The following is a 25,102-nucleotide window of genomic DNA, read 5'->3' as shown; positions in this document are numbered from 1 at the left end:
GAGGGAGACCACAGCTGCGATACAAGGATATCTGCAACCAGGATCTGAAGGCCTTAGGTATGGACCTCAACAGATGAGAAATCTTGACATCTGAGTATTCAGCCTGGAGGCATGCAGTCCATCATGGCCTCTCCCATTTTGAAGAGACACTTGTCCAGCAGGCCAAGGCAAAGAGGCAGTCCAGAAAGCACTAAAACCAGGGAGCTGGACAGGGGACAGATTGGATTTGTCCTCAGCATGGAAGGGATTGTCACTCTCAAATTGGCCTTCCCAGCCACACTAGATGCTGTTCTAAGTCCTCCATACAGAGCATATTACCATAGTCTCTCGAGATTGAAGGATGTCCAATCTAAAATCTCTTGGGGTAACAGGTAACCATAAGGTATATTCACCATTATTCTGAAATACTATTTATATTTTGGAGAATAAAAAATAGACAGAAAGCCTTTTCAATATACCCTTAATAAGTACAGTGGTGCCTCGCTTAGCAATTGCTCCGTTGAGCGATGAAATCGCTTAGCGATGGGATTTTGGCCATCGCCAGAGCGATCGCTTAGCGATGGTCCCTATGGGTAAAAATAACTTTGCCATGATCGCGGGGAAGCGATCATGGCAAAGCGACCCTTTCTAAACAGCTGATTGGTGGTTTCAAAATGGCCGCCAGAAAAACAAAATGGCCGCCTGCTGTGTGTCCTCGCTTTAGAGGCACCAAAAATGGCCGCCCCTATGGACGATCTTCACATAAGGTCAGTTTTGAGGCCCATAGGAACACATTAAACACGTTTTAATGCGTTTCTATGGGCTTTTTAAAATCGCTTAGCGACGAAATCCCTTAGCAACGTTTTTCCTGCACGGATTAACGTTGCTAAGTGAGGCACCACTGTAGTTCAATCAACAGCAGTTTAGTATTAGCAGATTGCTACTAAAAAGCTAGAAGTACTTTATTCAAGTTGCCATCTAAGATCTGGAGAAGAAAACAGTGTTTATAATTTGGAAACAGATACTAAAATTTTGAAGAAAGTATCCTCTACCTGCCTCTGGTCAAGAAGGATGAAATCATATTTTTTTTCAGTCTGGATATACAGTAAATGAGATGGAAACCTGTACCAGTTTTAACTTCACTAAAAATATCACACAGACACTGTGTAACTGAGATACTTTACAGAATCTATTCTTACAATACAGAAATGTATGTGGAAATAAACTTTGAAAGTGTCAATGCAAACCTCATGGCTGCTTCCAACATTATGTACTCAGGAAACTGAATGATCACAGCAAAAAGTATGAACATTCCATCTTCCAAATCACAGCCACAAAGATGTGTCACATCCATCTCCGGACAGGGACTGGTTTCCAGCAACCATATACCCTCACTGAGTCTTTGGATATTCTTGGATTGGCCAGCTCCTAGGCCACACAGGACTTTAAAGCTTTAAACCAATGCTTTGACAAACCACCTACCAACAGCACAACCTGCTCTATATAATGTGGACTGTAAAGTCTGTGTAATAAGACTTAGAAAGCCTGTTGAAAGAGCACACTTTACCTGGGACAGACAGAATATGACACATTTATACTTATCCACTTTACCCTACGGCTATGTTCAGTCATCTAAAGTTAACAACTGCAAGTGTCTTTCTGCTAATTAAGAAGAAAGACATTGTATCTTCCTTTCAACTTTTGTCACTACTAGCTTACTTCCCAAGAAGCAGACCTCCACCCACCCACCCATACCACGTTTATGACTCACATCACATTTTTCCTAACAAGCTCTTATACAGGACAAATTCCAGAGAGACATGAAATTACAAAGTGATAAACTGGAGTTAGTGCAGTGCCATGTTAACAAGCTCCTGTGTAACTATTTTGACATTAACAGAGTACTGCATGCAACAGATCAATTAAAAAAGTTTAAAAAAATGCCACTCCATACATATTGAAACTGCATAAAACACCCACTGTAACAGTATCAATTAACATATCTCCTGCTACATCATTAGTTGCAACACTAAGAATGATGCTACTCAGCAGGTAAGTGCTTTAATGAAGGAGGCCCTGAATTCCAGGAAAGAACACCTGGGGTTGAAAATCAGAAAACTTGTGATCAGAAAAAAGCTACTTAGTAATATGTTTTCTAGGTCTTGATACCATGCATTCCTTAAAAGGGTAGATACAATAACATAGTGTGAAATATCCAGTATGTGAGAAAAGAATGTTAACAAAAACAAAGGAAGAATATGTATGTTATTACTGGCTTGGGCTGCTTGCTCTGCAAAGTGAGTTTAGGGTAATTTACTCCAATAAGCAGGATTATAATAGAACACACATTCACTACTATTAAGAAAAACATGTTTTTAATTCAAATGCTGAACGTACTTTATTTTGTAACTGATGAAGAGTAAGGACATTAATGTGACCAAATGAACATTGCCTGAAGGTATCTAATGGAAGTGTAACCCTACGCAATCTAAAAACAATCTAAAAACAAATCAGTAACATTTCCTCTCTAGTGAATCAATGCCTGCACCAATTTAACTGCTGATTATGACAAGGCTAGGTGCAGACTAGCCTCTTTTCACCCGAGTTAGGAAAATGAATGTTTAATACTCACTGATTTGGATCCAAAAGTTCACTGAAAGGAAATTCTCTCCCCTTCAGGGAGCTGTTTTATGGAAAGCCCTCTTTTGTTTCAGACCCCCTGAATATGTAGAATGGGTCTTCATGGGAAATCACCACAAATCCAGCCAAAGTGAGGTCTGTCTATTTTGAGAAAATTCTTCCATCTCCCAGCAGCTTCCAAATATCCCATAGAATTAAAGACTTCTAGCAGGGATTTTCAGGTGGTGTGGTTAGAGAGGCAGCCCAAGTTCCCCTGTTGTCTCCCCCTGTGGGAGGCAAGTGGCACCCTTCTAAAGAACATCATGGCAGTAGCACTCCCTCAATAAAGGGGAAAGAGGAGCAAGGAACTGTGGTAATGCCGGCCCATCCCAAAAATAAAGACATGCTGCTGATGATTATGATGAACAGGAAAAACTGAAGAAGATGTTGCAGCAGCTGCACTGTGACCACCATCTGAGGCCAGCTCAACTGTACAGAGCTGACTCTTTTAACATTTAATTTAAAGTTAAGCTGCGAGGGGTCCTTGAGCCAAGCAATGTTATAGAAATGGCTCAGGAAATCACCTGTTATCCAGATCAGCATTAAACTGCAAGTAGAAATAAGTGCAGCTAGTTTCCAACTAATTCAGGGTGAGAGTGTGGTAAATGGGGGTTCCTCCTCTTCTACTCTTCTTTGGGAGGAAAATAGGAGCCACCAAAACCAAAATCCAACTCCATAGAGCTGCACAAAGTAACAGCAAGTTTCTAGAGCAGCAGGAGTCCTATCAGGAGAAGAAACAGTGAAATAGCCATATTTCCCCATGCTCTGCCACTAAAAGCAACCCAATGTAGGGTTGGCCCTGTGTAGATAATTACAGAGGGAGGAAGAGGGTGAGAAATTCTCCTTCTACTACTGATCTTAACTTATTTTAGAAATCAAGTCATTATCTCTAACCTTACTTTCAAGTCATATATCATTGAACCCACTGATCTTGACAATCTGTTTTGCTTTCAAAAGCTTACCTAATTTTGGCAGGGAATAGGGCATTTTGAAGTAGTCTTCATAAAACTCGATAAGCCTCCGAGTAATATTTAGAGCATAATCTCCAGATCCTCTTCTGATGGCATCAGGTCTTGCATACAATCGGATCTGTTTGGAAAAAGAAACAAATTTAAAGAATTAGTGGTCATATTTTCTACAGTTTTAAACAAACTTTGGAACTGACATTATTTAAGGCTGATGTCTTTCTCTCTCTCTTTTTTAAAAATCTTTAACTTCTAATTCCAGCCATTTCAGATGGCTCAGCTGAGAGAACAAACTAACTTTCACAATCAGGAAGTGATAACATTTAAGAGTGCCACCACTCCAAAGCAGTAGTTTAGCATGAAGCCAAATACACAGATTTTTTTTAATACATCTTGCATCAAATATGAATATTCAACACAATCATTTACATGTGTTTTCTGAAGATAAGATGACACAATGGATTAGTATAATGGTTCTTTGCTTACTTCAAATACAGAAGCTGAGGTGGCTCCGAAGGAGAGAAAGTTCGTGGTAAGTTAACATCATTTTCCATCAAGCTCTGAACAATTTAAAAGTCTAAGTAATATAATAACTCATCAACTTTTTTCCCGATGAGCAAAACAAGCCCTCATAAACAATCATTTATAAGCTTCCTCATGTACACAAACAATTAACATTCCTGAAGCCCAGCCATGACTGCTGCAGGACTGCTTGAGGCCCCTATTTCTCTTCTCAGAATGCAGTAAGTATATTAAAACTGTTCATACTTGTATAATTTAGATGTTGATGCTGCATGCAGCATAAAACATTTCAGCTGTCTTCCTGTATGAATCACCAAAATGACACAGTGTTTCTTCATCTAGTGAGTACCGATTTCAGTCTTTATTATTTTCATAATTTGGGTCTGCTACTTAGGGCTGAAACAGACATTACAGATAATCTAGCATTAGAAGAGGAGATTCTCTCTTAATTCACAAATCTGAGCATTTGTCATGTGACTGGTTTTCAGGTCTCAAAAATAGGATTCCTTGGAAGTCTGATTTCTCAAACGCAAAAGGTACTTGAATTATGTCTCTCCAAAACTAATATTCATTTAGCTCTTATTGAAGACTACATATTTGATAGGATGCTAAGTCTGAATTCTCCAGAATCCTAGCTAATCATTTATCAGTAAGTGTCCTGGTATCCTAAACCCAATTACTTGTGCCTGGCTCCTGCTATAGACAGGAGCAGCTAAATCAATACCCAAGTTCATCCAGATACTAAACTGTTAGAATCTAGCTTTACAGCCAGTTTCAGACTTTGGCTTCAAACTCTGCCTTGTTAGAGAAACAACAGGTCAGAAGTTCCAGTTCAAACATAACATTAAATCTTAATGTGTATTATAATATGATGGGATGATGAAGAACTAGGGTGCTGTTACAAATAAGAAAGACATCTCCTTAACTAAATGTTGGAGTCTTAGATGCAAGTACTGAAAACTATTATTCCACAATGGGCCTCTATGCAATGACAAAATATGTAGATTAACCAGATTTACATCACCCCTTATTGTTCGCACTCCAATCCCCACATTAGTTTTCCAAGGCTCTGCCTAGATACAGCACTTGTTCCAGCTTTATTTGTGCACTTATCTTATCAGAACTGTGTCCAACAACTAAATTACATTTTTCCCACCTTGCTTTGTGCAGATTTGCCCCCAACAACTTCCTGATCTCTTTTGTTCTGTCTGCTCCATTTTGTACTGACAAACTCCATGCCTTTGTTTTCTGGTGTGCATCTTCCTGTGGTTCCACCTAACCTATAGGTATTCTATCATTCTTAGGTCAGCATCCACATCACCATATAGCTTCCTCTTTTAAATGGGAACAGCATAGTTAGAGAATGGGGAAGACCAAATAACTTCCCCCAAGCTTTTCTTGGTGTTTGAAGTGTTACTTTAAAAAAAAAAAAACAAAGCACAAGCATAGTTAATTTTCAAACTTGAATTGTAATGTGTCAGTAGAATACCTAATGACTGTCAATTTCTAAGATAATGTGAAATGGAAAACAATATAATTAACCTAACAGTTCATGTAATATAATGGGCTTTTCCTCTCTTGAGATCCATTTTCTAGGAGAAGAATATATGTGGATTAAACAAAAATTAACCAACAAAATTTCTTACTCAAATCTAAACTTAAATTAGACCACATCCCACACAGTGACGTTTACCAAACCCCACAAATAGTGACAGTGTATTTTAAAATACACATATACACTTAGCATTACAATTAAATGTATTTTTTCTGATAAAAACTTAGTGTACACTTCTACATGTATATTATAGTAATCCAATGCATTAAAGTGGCAATAAATAACTGATCAGCCAACGAAGACTTTGTTTGATCATGGCTGATAAATGTTGCTCTAATAAGTGAGTTCCTGTACACCAGCACACTGTACATTAATTTCAACCTGATGGGTGCTTAACATACGTTTTATTTTATAGTATCAATATGCATCACTGAAAGTGACTATAAACCACGAGCTTTGATGTTAAAAATTTAAGTAATATTTATAAACTAGTAATTATGCCACTTCACTTTGGATATAACATAATGAGCCACTTCAGATTATCATGTCTTACTTAATAAACTGAGATATGATGGTGCATTTTTGCCATTGGGAATAAATCCACAGAGCCCCTAAATTAACCATACTTTCCTTAATTACATGATGGTAGCAGCTCTACTTCCAAAATATGCAAGGTGACTGTACAAACAGTTGTGTTAATATTTAAACTGAGTTTAAACATACTTCTTCATTTGACAGTGCTGATTCCCTTTTGCTACATCAGGCAAAAGGCTCATTCCCACTCTTCCTTATTAAGCTGGTATCATGACTGTTAAAAGATGAACAGAGGTCCCTAAAATATGTGGCCCATTGTATGTTGATGGACTGCAGCTCATTTGACTCCTCATCACTAGCTATGATGGCTAGGTCTGATGGGAGGGATTGCAATCCAACTTGCAGCTGAGTCGTAGTTGGGTGGGCACATATTTACCACCCCATAGAAAGACACTGAATTTGTGCTCTGCTTGTATAGACAACTGTTGCCTTATAGTTTTTCTTCTGTTTCCCTTCCTTCGTCTATTCTCATTTTATATTGCTTTATATTGCCTAGTAAACTGGTTTCCTATCTCACAAATAATTTTTTTTGGTTGATGATTACATAGTTCCCACCAGAGACAGAGGGAGAAAGACAGAAGAGACAGAGGGAGGGCAAGACACCATTCTGTCTTCAAAAAGTTGCTCCTAAAAGTTGCTTCAACTTCCCAGAGATTGGTTCCTCTGAAGGAGAAAACAATGGCTGATTCATCACAAGCAGATGTTACATCTCCACATTCATGAAATGAAAATTCCTTGCAAATGTAATCTTACACAATGACAGCTAGTATTTATCATGAATGAGTAACAGAGTCAAAAATAACAAGTTCCCAAATATACTGAATATACGTATGCTGTCCCTCCCAGAAGAATACTGCCAACAAATTTCACCAGGTGAAACTGTTGAGATAATTTTTCCCCATGATAAATTTACTGTATGAAATCTTTGCATGTGAAGAGGATGAAAAACAAATACCGCTAGAGAAACCCAGCTGCCCTGGATAATACCACTCCTATAGATGTAGAGCAAAGTAATAATTATGTAGCACATGGGGAAACATGCATAAAAAGGAGTGGTTGAGTCATCTGAACAAAAGACGGAAAAAGCAGGAAACATTGGTACACATGAAGCTCAATAATAATCCACAAGATACCCTAAGAAAAAAATTCAGATCACTACCAGAGAATACAAAAAGTTGTCAATAAACATTTCAAAATGGTAATGAAAACAATGTTCACTCTGTCTTCATGGCTAAGAAGTTTGACTGACAGATATGCAACAATTTCTCATATCCCTCCAAGCTGTTTGATATTCAAACTAAGAACCTATATTAGAATAATTTTAGAAAAATTAGATGTAGGATAGTTTTGAAGTTTTTTCAGAGCTGAGTCAAAGTCAAGGAAAACATAATTTTCACTGTCTACTTTCCATTTTAAACAGTATAAACAAACTGGTCATGAACCAGAATTAATTCAAGGGGACTTTCAATGAGGTGACGTCAAAAAGACATGACTGTCTGTTAATCTACTAGAGCCAAAAGCAACCTAACAAAGATACTTTGAAAATTTAAGCTACTGGCCAGAATCCTAATAGGGATTTATACCATTATTAAATGAATTTATATGACTTGCAGTGGCAATTTAACACCAATTAACAAGTTGCTGTTTTTTATTCCTGACTGTGTATCTGGCCCATGGTTCAGAATGCGACAAGCAATTTATTAATTAGCAGCAGATTTGCCACTACAATGATTACACTGGCATAAATCCCTAGTAGGGTACTTCCCATTATATACAGTATATATTAACAATAAGTAATTCCTATTGGAATAAGAACATGATTCCAAATGATCTACAGGATAAATCTAATCAAAACAGGTAACATCTCTACATGGGTGCAAAAATCATTCCTGGAGATTGTACCCAAGAAGTTCAAAATTAGTAAGAAGATTTGGGAGAAATGTATGAAACATGTGACCCTATTCATTCTTTGAGACCTTCCAGCAATGCTCAGTATTCTCAGCCATGGTAGCCTTTTAGACAGGTTCTTCAATTTTAGGTTGTGAACAGAGCATATTGATGGTTCTGTTCCTACCTAGTGGTCCAATCCGAAACTTTGGAGAAGTGTGGTTATCATTGTTCAACCCCATTACACTATATACTTAGGGCTCCTGCAATTTCTCACACTTTCCTCTGTATCATTTCAAAATCTCACTGAGTAAGTGTGAAGAAACTACTCTTGCTAATTTGTGCTTCTTAGCAGACTCTCCACCATTACACCTTAGGTGAGAGCACCCACTATTTGAAAATGGGATAAACTACCTCTGATGATGATCAACTCTCTTCCATTAAAGATTTTTTTAAAACAGGGGTTGGATAATTATCTGTCAGAGATGTTCGTGCAATGGGTTTCAGCAAGGGTTGGACTTAAAAACTTTTGGAATCCCCCCCTTCAAGCCTTACAATTCTATGATTCTGCAAAGTCAAGATGGTGATGGACAGACATCCTCCATTAATTTATTTAATCATTTTTTAAAAAATAATCTAAGGTAGGGATAGTCAGAAGCATGAAATTTAATCAATTAATGACACAATATGTGAAGAAGAGTTTCTTTCTTTTTTTTCTGTCCTGATTAACCCAACAATCAATTTCATATTGAGATGGAACAAAACATTTCCACATCCACTGTCTTCAAAACTGACTTAATTTTTTAAAAGCTCTCTCATTTGCCCCATTAGCCCACCCCTTTTCTTTTACATGAAAAGCCTCACATGCAGCATAGGTAATGTGATTGAAACCCTTTATATTTTTGATTTTCCAGCTCTATAATATCTTATTTTAAATATGCTGACCAGAACTATGCAAAATAATTTGGAAAAGCATTGAAGTAATAAGTTATAAATGACATAACTATCTGTAAACTAGTTATGTTTCAGACATAACAAACAATATAACAAACAGGAGCAATGTTACTTTACTGGTACACTGAACAAAACTTCCTAGATCCTTTCAAAAGTTATTTCTCAAGGGCATTTTAAGGCATAATTAAATTTATTTTGAGAGGAATTCACAAATTTTATGCCATTCTCTTATCAGTCATAAGGGGTTTTCTCCATTAAATAAATAAATAAACTCACTACTAATTAACTAACTGACTGACTGACTGACTGACTGACTAAACGGCAACAAGCAATGTACAAGTTACTTTCCCAACATAATATCAAGAAAATTAATTCTCAATCACTCCAAGTACCAAAAATAAATTATTTTTCGAAAGTAATTTTACACACTCTAATACTACATATATTCCAAATTAGCTCCAAACCATAGATGGCAATTCAGATTTCCAAAGTGGTTGCAGTTGGGAAGTGTTAATCCTCCCCTCTTGGCATGCTGTAAACATAGTAATTGTTTTGTGGAGGCAGAATCTTTCCATGCTCTGAATAGCTTTATGCATACAAATAGGTTTTAGGAAAAGGAAAGATTACATGTATCTTTCTAAGAAAATAAAGAAAACGACCAGCCTTCTAAAGGAATCTGGCTATGTTTGGTATTTCAGGACAAATATCTGCTTCTAAAAATGTACTATTGAAATGTTATTTATTAAATACAAATTAGATTAAGTTTATATTGCTCACATTTGCTAGGTGAGTCTTAAAATGTTTAAAACAATATTGGCTTGCTAACTGGCAGAGAAGTAGCATTATCATCATTCTGAAGTCACATAAAAATGAAGTTAAAATATGCAGCTGCATAAATTGACATATATCTTCCATATTTCTACCAGGTCTAAGTAATACATAACTACAACTGACAGGGAGTTATATTTATGGAACATAACCTATAATATCTAGAGGTAAAGTACTGAAAAATTTTCAAAGATGCTTTCTGAAAGATATCAAAATATAGCCTATCAGAAGAGAATCCATTATTTTGCTTTTCAATCCTTATATTGCAACACCAAAGAATGAACAAACACACTAACAGCACCTTTGAAATCACAGCCACCACTAGCAGTTTTGGTGCCTGGAACCTTATTGCCCTGTTGGTTAAGTATGAGCCACATAACACTGGCAACTGCAGGGAAAGGATGGAGGAATAGGGAAGAACATCTAGGTTTGAGCATGCGGTGGCCATATTAGTATTTCACAGAGCCCACTTGTTCTGTGATTCTTTGAGTTCAAGGCTCAGAGACTGCAGTAGTATACCTGCTTGGGACAAGCAATTTCACATCCTTCCATCAGCAAATACTAGCTTATTGGTTGATGCCCTTCCAGTAGGAAACTTCTGTATCCTCCAAGTTTCAGCACCCTTTTACAATTTACACACAAGATATAGAGTAATTTCTCTGAAGATTTTCATTAATTTTCAGATTTCAACAGTCAGTTGTGTTTATTTATTTCCAGCTTCTATTAATAACATTCAATGTAATTACTGCAAATGGGGAATGCTGATAAAAACTATTGCCTACAAAAGAGTGGGCTACTGTTTATTGCTAAGGTATGTGTTTGTCTTCAACTTGACTTTTTAATATTTGTTATTCAAGACTTCTTTTTTTAAATAAAAGTGAACTTTTAAAAATGAAAGTAAGAAAAAGGGAGTGAACAAAGAACACAGACAATAAGATAAGATCAAGTGTAGAAACTTCCTGATTGCAATTCTTCATGTACAGTATCAAAGTTATGCTAGAGTTACAACATCCAGTATAACAGCTTTCAAGTTTGAACCATCGCTCCATAAGGGACATCTAAAGGTATTTGAAAAGCAGGATGCTCAAAGTTTAACTGCTTTTGCATTTCCTTTTCTGTCTCCAATCACACTTTTCATCGATAACACTGGGATTTCCCTACAAAGTGCCAGAGGGGAAAGGGACAATGCCTATAGAGGTAGCAGGTGGGTGGGTGTTTTTTTTTTTAATAACCCCCTTCATGAATTCCTCAACTGCAGATCAGTTGAGGAAAGAACAGAAGCCAAAGCTTCACAATCTCGTATTTACACATAAGACCAATGGTAACACACTTCCATGAAATTATCTTGTTGTGACAAGCGTATTGTAATATAACTTCTGTCCCAACATGATTTGCCAAATTTCCCATATCACCCCTTAGACCTGGTTGTTATAACTAACAAGACACCCAAAATGTTGTGACGTATGTTAGTCCATCCTGCATTCCAACAATACAAAAGTATGGTCTAGGAGGGACAAAACAAACCTGCAGAATTCATTAAGTTGCTCTATGATCATTTTTGAGAGGGCTACAAATATCAAAAGGAGATACTAGTCAGAGACCCCTTCCATTAAAGAAAATATGTTGGGGGGAAAAACTGTGAACTCTGTACTTTGAGCACTCTTACCCCAGACACTGATGTAATGTAAGGCTGTTAGATATTAAGGCAAAATTATGGGTGGTTTTATCTCAAAGAGCCTGAAAGACTTCTCATGGTGTGTCTAAGTCCATACTTTGATTTTGTGCTATTAATTGTCTCTTTTTCCAAGATAGTCTATCTAGAATCATGCATATTGTACAGTGGATGCTAAATCATGTTTTTGAGAATGGAAATCGGAAAGAGCTTTTCGAAATAGACAGGATGAAATTTAAATAAAACAGTGCATATTTACACCAGACGGGGTTGCTATTTCCTGGTTTGTTAACAATCAAATAAATATCTATGTAGAAATGACTGTACAGACTTTGATGAAAGTTAATTTAAAGGTGTGTGGTGCCTGTGGGCCACATCCTTTGCCCTAACACCCTACGATGGCTGTTATCCTTAAGCGGAACACCTCTAAATTTATAATGATTGCTATAATGCTACTGGCAGTCCTGTGAAGAAGAGCAACACGTAATAACAAAATGAAGTATGGTAACAATATTTGCTATAAAGGCATAATGAAATTTCCACTGGGCCACATGAATTACACTAAGCATCTATTTCTTCACTGATTGTCTGTGATAGGCATGACAATATTGTCCTACACCACTGTTGTGCAGGATGTGCTTATGTGTTGTTCATCCACAAAGAGAAGCAGAATGAATACAATCATACAACAAAACAGAAAGAACTTACTAAGAACAATACTAGGAAACCTTTCATGCATGCTGATTTTGATCAAAGACTCCTGAGGACTATGCAAAAGGTAAGTAAGCCCAAATGGGTCTCTGCTTGTGTGTCCATACCTTTTAAGACTATTAAATCTAACTGACTTCCAATCCTAGTCCTCAGCTCTTAAAAGGAGAAAATTACTATGGATAAGAGAGTTCATAGAAAATCTTTCCTGTGAGAATATATAGGAAATGTTGCAAATATTTCTGTGCTCCCAAAACACACAAGCATCTAGCACCTCCAGAACCTCTATGACCATTACAATACAGTGGTGCCTCACTTTACGACGTTAATTCGTTCCAGCGAAAACGTCGTAAAATGAAACAAAAAAGCCCACTGAAATGCACTGAAACCCGTTCAATGCGTTCCAATGGGCTGAAAACTCACTGGTCCAGTGAAGATCCTCCATAGGGGTGGCCATTTTCGGTGCCTGTGCAGCGAGGAATCCGTCCCTAAGCACAGCAGGGGGCCATTTTCTTCAGCCGGCGGCCATTTTGAAACCTGACGATCAGCTGTTTTTGATTGTCATAAAGCAAAAATCGGTTCCCAAAGCAGGGAACCGATCATCGCAAAGTGGAAAAACCCCATTCAAACCATCATTTTGCGATCGCAAAAGCGATCGCAAAAAACTCACCATCAAGCGGATTCGTCGTTAAACGGGGTAATCCTAAAGTGGGCCATGACTGTACAGAGTTATATATTCACTAAGAATATAATGAGCAGACTGGATAACTCAGTTGTTTTGGTGTCTGTCTGCAGAGCCAGAGGTTGGGCATTCTATTCTGTACCAAGCTTCCTGAGAGTAGAGGCAGTCGGTGTGGCCTTGGCCAAGCTGCACAGTTCCAGGGTGTCCCCAGAAGAATGACTTTTAAACTACTTTTTAGTACTGTCTACCTGGAAAGCCCTAAAAAGATCACATTTGACTTGACAGTACATTATTACAATAAAGAATACAATATCTACTAAAAACAGTCCCCTTCCAACAGGGATTATTGTTCTTGCAAAAATAATAAAGAAAGAGTTAATGCTGTAGACAAATGTCTGTATAAGAAAACACAATGTATAGAAAACACCCAGTCAATCAAGCTATACTGATGATATCGCTATCACAAAATTGGTCTTCTAACAGTATAGAATGTGAGTGAAGCTACAGCTAAGTTCTTTCTCTATGGTTACATATCTTCATGAGTAAGTAAATCAAACAACTGCTCTCTTCATGAGATTATTGTCAAGTAGAGAATCTAGGCACAGAAGTCATTTCCTTGACTTTAGAACAATTCATTTCACTATACGTATCTTACCTTTCTGCTCTGCTAAATACAGTGGACCCTCTACTTAAGGAATTAATCTGTATTGGAACGGTGGCTGCAAGTCGAAAAGTCTGTAGGTCGAATCTCCATTGACCTACAATGCACTGAAAACCAATTAATCCCATAACTGGCAGTTTTTATTCTATTTTTGTTCCATTTTGGTTTTTGTCTGGTCTGTAAGTCGATTCTCCGGCTGCAAGTCGAATCTAAATTTTGTGGCCAGAGAAGTTTGTAACTCGAAAAGTCTGTAAGTCGAGCCGTCTGTAAGTCGAGGGTCCACTGTAATAGGCATCTAATTGAAAAGTGTGGCTTTCTTTATAGTGCTTTCTGTTGACACATCCGCTTATTTGCAAAGAGAGATTCAGAGACCAAGATACCATCTAATCATCTTTTTTGTCCCCCTCCATACCTGATGTAAAATTTTCACATCTGTTCAGAGAAGTCAAGAAACTGTCTACATATTGTGAGTTTGAAAATGCTGTCTACCTCTTAGCTGTAATTTCAGAAATTCCCTACTGAAAGTACTGAACAAATTTAATACCTAATGTTTAATTTACAAGAATAAGATGGGAATTGGTAGACTGAATATAGAGTTATATGAACATCATTAATCTGTAAATAAAAAGCATAATTAGTGATAAGAAAATTAAGGAAAAAATTAAAATCCCAGTGCCTGGGATTTACAATTTTAATAGTAAATGCTCCCAGAATGTGTATATTGAGGTATTGATAATGAACTCTAAAAATATTCAGATCAACTGTACCTTGAGTACAGATCTACTCAAAAGCAGGTCCCAGGTGATTATGAAAATATAATTGTAGTCTAAATGTCAACAGGTTTTATTTATTTAAAACACTGACATTGTACTTGATATCAAAAAATCTCAGGGGAAGGTTACAAGAAGTAGTAATGGAAAGTAATAAAAATTTGAGTGATTTAGAACATATAAATAATTTAAAACCATTTAAAACATACAAACAACTTAAGAATGTTAAAGCACTTGAAACTATACGGATGTAATTAAACTTCACAACCTATTCCAGATATTTAACTCCATAATGCTTTACCTAATTTCTTTTCCTTTTTAATGTTACAGTAAAATGTTCTTTTCTTTAACAATTCATTGAACACAATCCAGAAGACATCAACTGATGCTAAAAACAGATGGGATCAATACTTAACTGTGTATTCAAGTACAGTTTTTTACAGGAGTTCATTTATCATTTCATTTGGGATTGCAACCTTCCTAATCTCTAAAGGCTAGAGCGAAGTAAGCCTCATGTGGTGCACTTTTTAAACTCTTAGTTGCAGTGAACTTCCAATCTGCAACATTTCAACCCAGTCAAAGGACAAATGAGAGACTGTTTCTTCCAATTGTTCTCTGCAGTTGCCTCTCCATGCAGGGAATGACATCAGAGGTAATCAGTGCCTGAAGCTGATGGTTTGGCTGCTCAGCTGAAGAGCGAAGGAGGCAGCACCAGCAAACTGTTATCTCCTGTCTCCTCACCCATCAGCAATTCATCAAACTTCCTCTCTGCCATTTTCTATGTTCAGTTCACAATGGAGGCAGATTAAGAAGAACTGACAATCTTTTTCTGCTCCATGCCAAAGAGGGGGATCATGTAGCACCCTAGCCTAGCAAATTATTTCCTCCCAACCATCCCTTGCATTCAGCTTGGAATTAGACCGGATTAGTAACAACAATAATGATCCTTTGTACGTAATATAAATGTACATAACATGTGGAGAGGAAACCCTATTATTGAAGAGGCTAATTAAAGCAGTGGGGCACCTTTGGCCATTCAAACATCTAGCATGAACAACAGTAGGGGACAACTGGGAGTTGTAGTCCAAGGCATTCCATCCATGCATTAATTTAAAACAACAGAATGTGGAATAAACACGATATTACAGCAAGAGAACCTATGAGTCAGCTGCAAAATATCAAATACTTGATTGAACAGAAAGTTCTTTCAGTATCTACAGAAGGTGCTAGGGTGTATACAAGACAAGTGTTCCACAAATAGGAACTGCTTATTCAGTATGATATGAATACAGAATGGAAACATTAGTAGCATTTTGTTTTTTTGTTTTTTAATCCCCATACAGTGGACCCTTGACTTACAGATGGCTTGACTTACAGACTTTTTGAGTTACAGACTTCTCTGGCCGCAAAATTTAGGTTTGACTTGCAGACTGAGATTTGACTTACAGACCAGAAAAAAACCAAAATGGAACAAAAACAGCCTGTTACGAGATTAATCGATTTTCAATGCACTGTAGGTCAATGGAGACTTGACTTACAGACTTTTTGACTTGAGAACCGCCTTCCAATACGGATTAAGTTCTCAAGTCAAGACCCCACTGTACATCTGTAGATAGAATATGTGTTTTCTCCAGGAAGATTTATTCCTTCAACTGCTGCATCACATGTAAAACTATCCAACTTCCTGGCTTCCCATGCTAGCAAGTTTTATGGAAGGCACTGTTACTAGACCACTTGAAGAAGACTGTACAGGTAATATAAGGAAGAAACTCATGGGCTCAAAGGTATGAGGCTCTCAGCTGGCCTGTCAAACCTCAGATCAACTGGTGGTACAATGAGGTAGTCCAGTTGGTTGACAGGATTGCTCCCAAATGTCCTCTCTCCTTCAGAGCACATCTCTGGTTCACAGTTTAATGCTATGAAGTTAATGATGAGGTGGGTGGAGAGCCAGTGTAGGGAAGATCTGTTGGAGAATAATTTAGCTTCACTAAGGGGTTTGACCAGGGGATATGCCAATGCCTTAGGCACAAAAGGCTTTTAATGTTAAGATCATTGGGGAAGCTGTGAATCAACACGTAGAACATTTCCAGGCGGTTTGCAGCCTCATTAACCCTGGTCAAGAATGGCCTCACTCTGGTGATTTCACTGGAGATCAGTCCGCAGCATTCTTTAAATCAAAAATTGAGGCCACTCCACAGTTAGCTTAGCCAATCAGACTGGGATCTCTGGCATATCCTGTCCATAAGCCTAATAGGTTGAGATTCTGCCTGTTACACTGGAGGAGGTCTTCAGAGTGCTTGTCCTCTGTAGGCCTGCTGCCTCAGTGCCTGATCCATGCCCATCATGGCTTCCGAAAGCTGCCAATGGGGTCACCATGGATTGGGCCATAAATATTATAATGCTTCACTGAGGGAGGGCCATGGCTGAGTTTAGCAACAAATAACCTAAATAATTTTAGGTCCTCTTTATGAGTAAATTGATAAGAGCTGCTGGTGGCAGCACAGCTTCAGATGCACCTGAATGAGGAGAACTGCCTAGATACATTCCATGCCAATTTTGCATCAAGCCATGGAACTGAGACAGCACTACATGATGACCTTTTAAAGGAAACGGACAGGGAGGAATGATGCTCTAGATGCCTTGATTTCTTAGTGCCGGCCACAATATCCTCCTGGGCAGATTGGTGAGGATGGGGTTTGGAGGTCTGGCATTAAGCTGGTTACAGTCCTTCCTCAAGGGTCAGGACCAGAGAATATAGCTTGGGGAGGAATTGTTGGCACCATAAACCATCAAGTATGGGGTACTTCATGGGTTATAAATCCCCCATGCTATTTTAACATCTAAATTAAGCTGCTGAAAGAGGTCATTCAGATATGTGGAATGCACTGCCATCAGTAAGTTGATGACACATAACTTTATTTCCTCATTATATCTTCTACAATGGATGCTGTCCAGGTTCTTGAGCACTGCCTGGCCTCAATTCTGAAAAGGACAAAGGCGAACAGGCCTGAATTGAATGGAGATCCTCTTTCTAAAGGGCCTTCCAGACAAGTTCAGAGGTTGTCTCTCCAGACTGAATGGTGTAACTCCACCCCAATTGGGGACTGAGCATGAAACCTAAGCATATTCCTGGTCCCAGCCCTTTCATAGGAATCATAGATTATGGCTGTGACAAGATCAGCCTTTAATCAGTTAAGGATGGTCACCCAGTTGCATCCCTGCTTGGTGTTGGTTCTTACCTATAAAGCTCTCCATGGTTTGGGACCTTGCTACTTATTGGAATATGTTTCCCTAAAACATACTCCATCTACCTGCACCTTGTCCTCCTCCTCCAGGATGCCACACCAAGGGAGGCCAGGAAGTCATCTCCTAGAAACAGAACCTTCTCAGCTGTGACCCCACTCAGACAGAACCGGCTCCTGGCAGAGTTAATCCTGGCCCCTTCCCTCACAGCCTTTATGAGGATGCTCAAAACAAGGCTGTTTAACAAAGCCTTTGAGAGCATCCTCTCTTAATGTCTCATGGATTGGCCATCTTATTGTTTCCCATTTGCTATTGTTTGGTTTCTCTCTGATTTATTAGAGAACCGTTTGTTTTATGTGTTTATATGTGAGGAGCCTATTTCTTAGTATATGATCTGAGATTTACTTTATCTCTACCCAGATTAGTGCCTAACATTATAGTATTGAAGTTTAACAAATAAATAAATATTAGTCCTCCGTAGGTTAAAACTAGAGTCTTGAACTCTTCTTTAAACATTTCAAGTAAGATGTATTATGCTCTCCATTCTCAATTTTTGGCAGATATAACTTTGCTTTACTTCCAGAGGAACACTGCATTAATAGAAATTGGTTCCTTCCATCTTTAAATAAGCAAATAAAAGAATTATTTTTCTGTGCACAGAGCACAGGGTAGGGACCATTACTGGATTACAATGATGATTCATCACAGCCTTCAGTTTAGCTTTGATTTTCTGATTATTAAGAAACAATAAGCAGAAGAGAGTCTGGTACTTGTGCTACTTTTTCCTCACCAGGTCTCCTCACTGGGAGAAAAGTCACCTATAAATGAAACAATTACATAAATAAAAAATATGAATCCCACTATACTACATTTGCACTGCCATGATAGAAAACTGATAAGGTTATATTTGGTTGGCGGCAACCCTTCCTGTACTGCTTGCCCTCACTTCTTCAGAGCCTTAGTGTTCATTTCAACTATCCAAAATATACATTACTTCACTAATACTTAAACACCTTATAACCTCAGCCAGAACAATTATACCTACATTCTAGATGGTAGCTAAGAATCAAAGAACAGCAACTTATCTATAGAGTCTGTGTCTCCTTTTCCCTACATTATGCAAGCAAAAAATGGTTTTGCACCTGAACATAATCTTTCAACAAAGCAAAGTTTTGTTAATGGAAACCTGAAAAATTTCACACAATCTCTCAATCTGGATAAAAGCCCCCCCCCACTGCTCTTTTTCTTTGTATAGCATTTAAGTAATAATAACTAGCTGTTTCCAACTATTCCACAAGTAAAATAACTGGCTCCCTTTATCACAATGCTTAAAATAAGTGCAGTTGGTGGGGAAAAAAACAGTGAGGCAACAAACCATTAACTGAAGTCTGACAGAAGAAGAAAAAAGAAGGGCGGGGGGGCATTTAAAAAGTTAAGCAAGAGATGCCATAGAACAATAACAGAGTACAAGTTTGTGCAGAGATCTTAGATTCAAATTCTCTGACCGTCACTGGAACAAATTTCAAACTGCAGGACAGAGAAAGACTTGTTCCCGAGATGCTTGAGAGCTGATAAAATACGACAGTTTCCCCAAGTGTTAGATAACAACTCTTATCTAGGGGGAGGATTTCTTCTGCAACCTACATTTGAACTCATAAACAAGTTCAAACATGTTTATGAGTAATCTGGCCTTTCTCACCGGATTACTCATAAACATATTCAAACCTACCCATAACCTAAAAAACAGGTTGCAGAAAAAATATATACAGTGGTGCCTCGCTTAACGAGCGCACCGTACAACGACGAAATCGCATAGCAATCCCTTTTTTGGGATCGCTAATGCGATCGTTCAATGACTTTTAGATAGGGCAAAACTCGCTTTGCGAAGATCGGTAAGCGTTTCGCTTACCGATCTTCGCAAAACGAAGCCCCGACGATCAGCTGTTCGGCGGACAAAATGGCCGCTGGAAGCCCCAAAATGGCTGCGCGCAGCGTTCTCGCGCCCTCCCCTCGCTTACCGAGGGCGCGAAAATGGCTGCCGGCCATAGGAAACTTCGCTGAACGGTGAGTAAAGGAGCCTTTTGGAACGCATTAAACGATGTTTAATGCGTTCCAATGGCTTTCCCTGTCCCGTTCAGCGATGTTTCGCTATAGCGAAGGTTAATCCAGAACGGATTAACCTCGCTATGCGAGGCACCACTGTATCTCACCTAGAAACCAACAAGGCAGAATTCTGTTTGGTAAAGTGCATATTGTACACACTAGTTCTGTCATCTCCCCACTCCTGGCTGGACAAGATTGTAGTAGCAAGGTCCTGCACCATAAACAGTTGGATGGATTTATTTATTTATTTAAAATATTTTACCCCACTTTTTTCCTTAAAAAGGACCCAAGGTGACCCACATCATTAAAATATAATATTTAAAGTTGAAAACAATGAGTATACAATGGAAAATATTTAAAGCTAAGAACAATCAGTATTAAGAGGAAGCTTAAAAGACAATATTAAGGCTAAAATAATAAGTATGTAATATTAAAAAGGAACAAACAAATACCACTCTGAGAAATGGTAAATGCAAGTAGCACTAAAGATCCAGTCAGAGCAGCAATGCATAGCAATCCAAGTAAGAGTCACACTCATGTAGCCAGTCAGTGAGAGAAAGCCTGCCTGAAGAGAAAGGCCTTTGCATACTTGCTTAAGGACAGCAAAGATGGGACCAGTCTGGCCTCCTGTGGGAGGGAGTTCCAAAGTCTGGGAGCAGCAACAGAGAAGGCTCTCTCTTGTGTCCCCATCAGATGCACCTGTGAAGATCAGCATCTCTTGATGACCTTAACACCCAAGCTGGTTCATAATGAGAGACACAGTCTTTGAGATAGCTTGGACCCAGGACATTTAGTGTTTCATAGGTCAAAACCAGCACTGATCAGCAGCCAGTGGAGCTGCTGTAATGGGGAGTTATGTGATCCTTGTAACCAGCCCCTCTCAGCAACATGATTGCTATATTTTGGACCCACCAAATTTTCCTGACACTTTCCATCGGCAGCCCCACATAGAGCATGTTACAGTAACAGAGGCAGGAAGTAACTAGAGTATGACCATATCGGATCTCTCCAGAAATGTACATAACTGGCACACTAGTTTTAATTGCACAAAGGTATTCCTGGACACCACTGAAACATGAGCATCCAGGCTCAGAGATTAATCCAGGAGCACCCTCAAGCTGCACACCTGTTTTTTCAGGGGGAGTGTAACCCCACCCAGTACAGGCTGCATCTCTATTCCTTGATCTGCCTTTTGACTGACCAAAGGTACCTCTGTGTTGTCTGAATTACGTTTCAATTTATTCACCCTCATCCAGTCCATTACTGATACCAAATACTGAATCAAAGAAGGAAAATCCAGAGACCAGAACCAAAGTCAGGAAACATGGCCCTAGCAGAGAATAAAATAAACCAAGCGATGAAGTTGCAAAAGCAAAGTGCAATAACAATCCTAGTCCAACAAGTTCAGTTGCAAACAGATAGCAGGTTCAGAGATTCCAGAAGGTTATGTTAGGTTGCAGCCTCTTATAACCCAAGGGCTCAGATCTGTGGGGCCAAGCAGTTTCTTGCCATCTTCTGATTTTGGGAGTTCCAATTTATCCCCATTGGAGGAATCGTCAAGGAAGGCCATGCAAGTTTTGCAGCAGAGTGTTTTTAATAAACTTTATTTCTGTTGTAGGTGAAGTTAGAGGACCTTTTAACCTACCCTATGTAAAATGAATACAACATTTTGAATTGAAGGGTATAATAGCATCTTATCCAGACATCATAATCACATACTGAACAAATGCATAATATCAGTGCAAAGTGGCAGTTCGCACTTAGGACTGTTGGGCTAAGGAGTATTGAAAGAGTGTGAAATGTGCAGTGTGATGAAAGGAAGCTCTATCAGACATTTCTGGCTTTACAACAGTTACTTCCACTTTTGGCCCCAAACAGTGATAGTTCTGCAGAACTAAGCAGTCAGTTCACAATGGTTTTGCTGCTGGAGTCTTCTTTTCTGATCTCTTTCTCTCATACACAGACAAATATATCAACAGTAAATCTGAATCTCTCAGGTAAAAGGCCTAATACAGTAAAGTACAGAGCACTTATCACAAGGCAAAAGGGAAACTTTCAGATGTTAATCTTGAAAGAAAGCTCAGCACTACTGCATGATCAGGCCCACAACAATAAGAGAATCAGCCCTGGAAGGGGAAGGGGAAGAAAAATCTGTGCATGAAAAGTTTTCCACTCTCACTGTGGAAACAAAAACAGGGTTACATCAGTGAGAAGAGCAAGAATGTTAATGGAACCAGAGGGGGCTGGTTTCTTGAGGCTAAAAGCATGTCAGAAGGAAAAGACATACATTTTGGCATGAAAAAGCAAAATCATATACCCATGAAATAGAGAAACAAACAAAAAAAATCACACCTTTTATGTAGCCTGCCTCAAAAAATATTTAATAAAGGACAGAATTCCACCAAGTGAACAGATCACAGGACTGTGAATTTCTTCTCTCCCTCCAATAAAACCTACATTAGAAACAATCACAATTCTTCAAAACTACATAACTACACAAAGATCATTGTGAAAACAAAATCAAGTATCAATCAATAAAACAAAAATCCATACAACAAAAATGATGCCATGGACGCATACCTAGAAGTTTTTGCTATCTTATGGAAATCTAAAATCCCTATGGAGTGAATCACTTCAACCTGAGAGAATGGAACCTGTATACAGCCAATTGAATGTCAAATTATAAAGAGAATTTAGGAAGAAACTTCACAAACGCAAGATTATAAATAAGAAGGGGAAAATACAAGCATTGGATCAATTACTGTACTGTTCATATCTCGGGGACTCCCTTTTGAAAAAAGATCAAGGCTTCAGCTAGGGATCAAAGTGATTAGCTGACTAAACTAGCAGCCAACAGAGATGGAGATAAGAAGTGGCAGATTATATACACACAGGGAATTTAAACTGGCAAACAGAGGCTTGCTATGACATGTGAGGAAAGTAGCAGCATAACCTAAGCTACAATATGCGCAAACATTGACAAAGATTATAAGCAAACCCTTAGAAGGCGTGGGTTGTCATCTTGTACAGCAGGCATCAGTATAACCAATTGTGAATGGCTTCAGTTGAAATTGAAAATGTTGTACATTTCCTGTATAACTGGAGGGTTATTAATCAAAAACTTCCAATATAGGAAATGTTCAGATGTTTATAACTGTGAAAATTACGTAGAGCACATTTTATCATTTAAATTGCATTACCCATAAGAAAACCTTCAATATCTGGAATATATTCCCTGCTAGAAACATGAAAAACTGTCACTTCACCATTACTTCACAATACTTTTAGTAGATATGATCTTAAGTTTAATTCATTGTTATGTATAGCATTTTGTACTGCAATTGTTACATTCTTTGGTTTTTTATTATTAGGTTGCTCTCTCTCCCCTCCCCCCCAAAAAGAGATCAAGATCGATACAAAAATGAAAAAACAGCTGCAACAAGTAAGGTCTGGGGCTTCAAATATGGCTTTCCAGTGTATAGACAATGAGGAAGAAAAGCAATACAGTTTGTAGTGCTTTAAGACAGGAAGATTTACTGGATACTCCACTTACGTAGAATGGCTGAATGAAGCAGGAATTACACCGTGACCTTGAAATAAATGCATTCATTTTTGTGCCCGAAGGGAGCATACATGTATGAGATCTTCATGTAGGAACCAATTCCACAATGGCACTTCTCTATGCCAAAAGACCTGCTTACTTCTCTCAGACTATAATTATTTATTAGCTAGTTCTCATAACATAATGAACTATCTATACCAGGTAAGTGCACAGCTCCTTTTAAAGGTAAAGGTAAAGGTTCCCCTTGACAATTTTTGTCCAGTCGTGTTCGACTCTAGGGGGCGGTGCTCATCCCCATTTCCAAGCCATAGAGCCAGCATTTTGTCCGAAGACAATATTCCGTGGTCACATGGCCAGTGGGACTTAGACACGGAACGCTGTTACCTTCCCACCAAGGTGGCCCCTATTTATCTACTTGCATTTGCATGCTTTCGAACTGCTAGGTTGGCAGGAGCTGGGACGAGCGTCAGGCACTCACTCCGTCGCGTGGATTCGATCTTACGGCTGCTGGTCTTCTGACCCTGTAGCACAGGCTTCTGCGGTTTAGCCCGCAGTGCCACCACAGCTCCTTTTAGGTGCAAGCAATTTTGCTTCAGAATGTTCCTCCTTTTTTTTCTGATTCAACTTCTGATTCGTAACATGCTCTTATCGTTTTGACTTCAGTCCAAATGGAGTGTGGAAATGTGACTTGGATGCAAGTGCTCAAGTCCTTATACAACAAGCAGAAAATAAGAGGCTTGACATCCTGATAGTCCTGAGGTCATTTGAATATCACACAACTGGGCATCCAGACAGAAGCAATGTTAATTCTTGCTTGGCCACATTAATTACTAACCATTTATTTTTAGGTGTGTTACACATGGCATTTATTGCTATTTGTCTGTATACTCTCTTCTCTTGCCCACTCAATCTGTTGGTTTTATATTTCCCCCAACATACTGTCCCTGCTTCCATATATGCTGGACTACAATGCCCATCATCTTCAATCAACATGGCCACTATACTAACAACAACTATACTACAATAAGCTTTAAAACAGATATGTGGATTGGAGCACCTGTCTGCAGAGCTAGGGCCAGGAGTTCAAAACTCTACAGTGCCTCCTAGAAGAGGAGACAGCTGAAATCACTACAACATTTGTTGCTGGGGGATTATATGCCCCACCACCTGTGTGGCCTTCTGCAAACTTCAGAACCAAGTTGGTGTAAGTGAAAACACATTATTATTAAGAATGTACAGAACTTGGTGTCACACATAATTACTAAGAATGTAAGAGTAACTGTCTGTGAAATGAAACCCACCACAACTATGCAATCAATTTAGGAACATGGACTGGACCGCACATAAAGTGCTGCCTGTTATAGAACCAGAACTGTTGGACAGCTCAGTAGTTTAGGTATCTAGTTGGGAGTTTGATTCCCCACTGTGTGCCCTTGACAGGGACTGGGCTTTGATGATCCATGGGGTCCCTTTCAGCTCTTCAGTTCTAAGATTATTCCAAGATTTTTAAAAAGTTTTGCTGTGTATTTCTCTATAGTCTACAAACATCTTACAATTATACAGTGAGACTCAAATCTTCAGGAAAATCATATGCCTTTCCTGTAAGAAAAAGTGGGAGTTTGAAAATAGAAACTCTGGCATCAAGGGTAGAGAACTCAATGCCTCCTGATTATGGATGCCATGGCTTTCTCAAAGAAGGGTGTTGGGTGACAGCAAAACCCATAAATGATGTCTTCAC

The 25,102-nt window shown here is 38.6% G+C and overlaps 1 protein-coding gene across 1 annotated transcript in view; it reads right to left on the bottom strand.

Annotated features, from left to right (window-relative positions):
- Positions 1–25,102, bottom strand: part of TRHDE (thyrotropin releasing hormone degrading enzyme) — a 277,072-nt gene that overhangs the window by 206,944 nt on the left and 45,026 nt on the right. Inside the window, exon 3 of the mRNA XM_073000372.2 lies at positions 3,621–3,747. Coding sequence (XP_072856473.2) covers positions 3,621–3,747 — 127 coding nt within the window. The remainder of the gene's footprint in view (positions 1–3,620; positions 3,748–25,102) is intronic.

This window comes from Pogona vitticeps, chromosome 5, assembly GCF_051106095.1.
Source record: "Pogona vitticeps strain Pit_001003342236 chromosome 5, PviZW2.1, whole genome shotgun sequence".
Lineage (NCBI taxonomy): Eukaryota > Metazoa > Chordata > Lepidosauria > Squamata > Agamidae > Pogona > Pogona vitticeps.
This window is presented reverse-complemented; position numbering and strand designations above follow the sequence as displayed.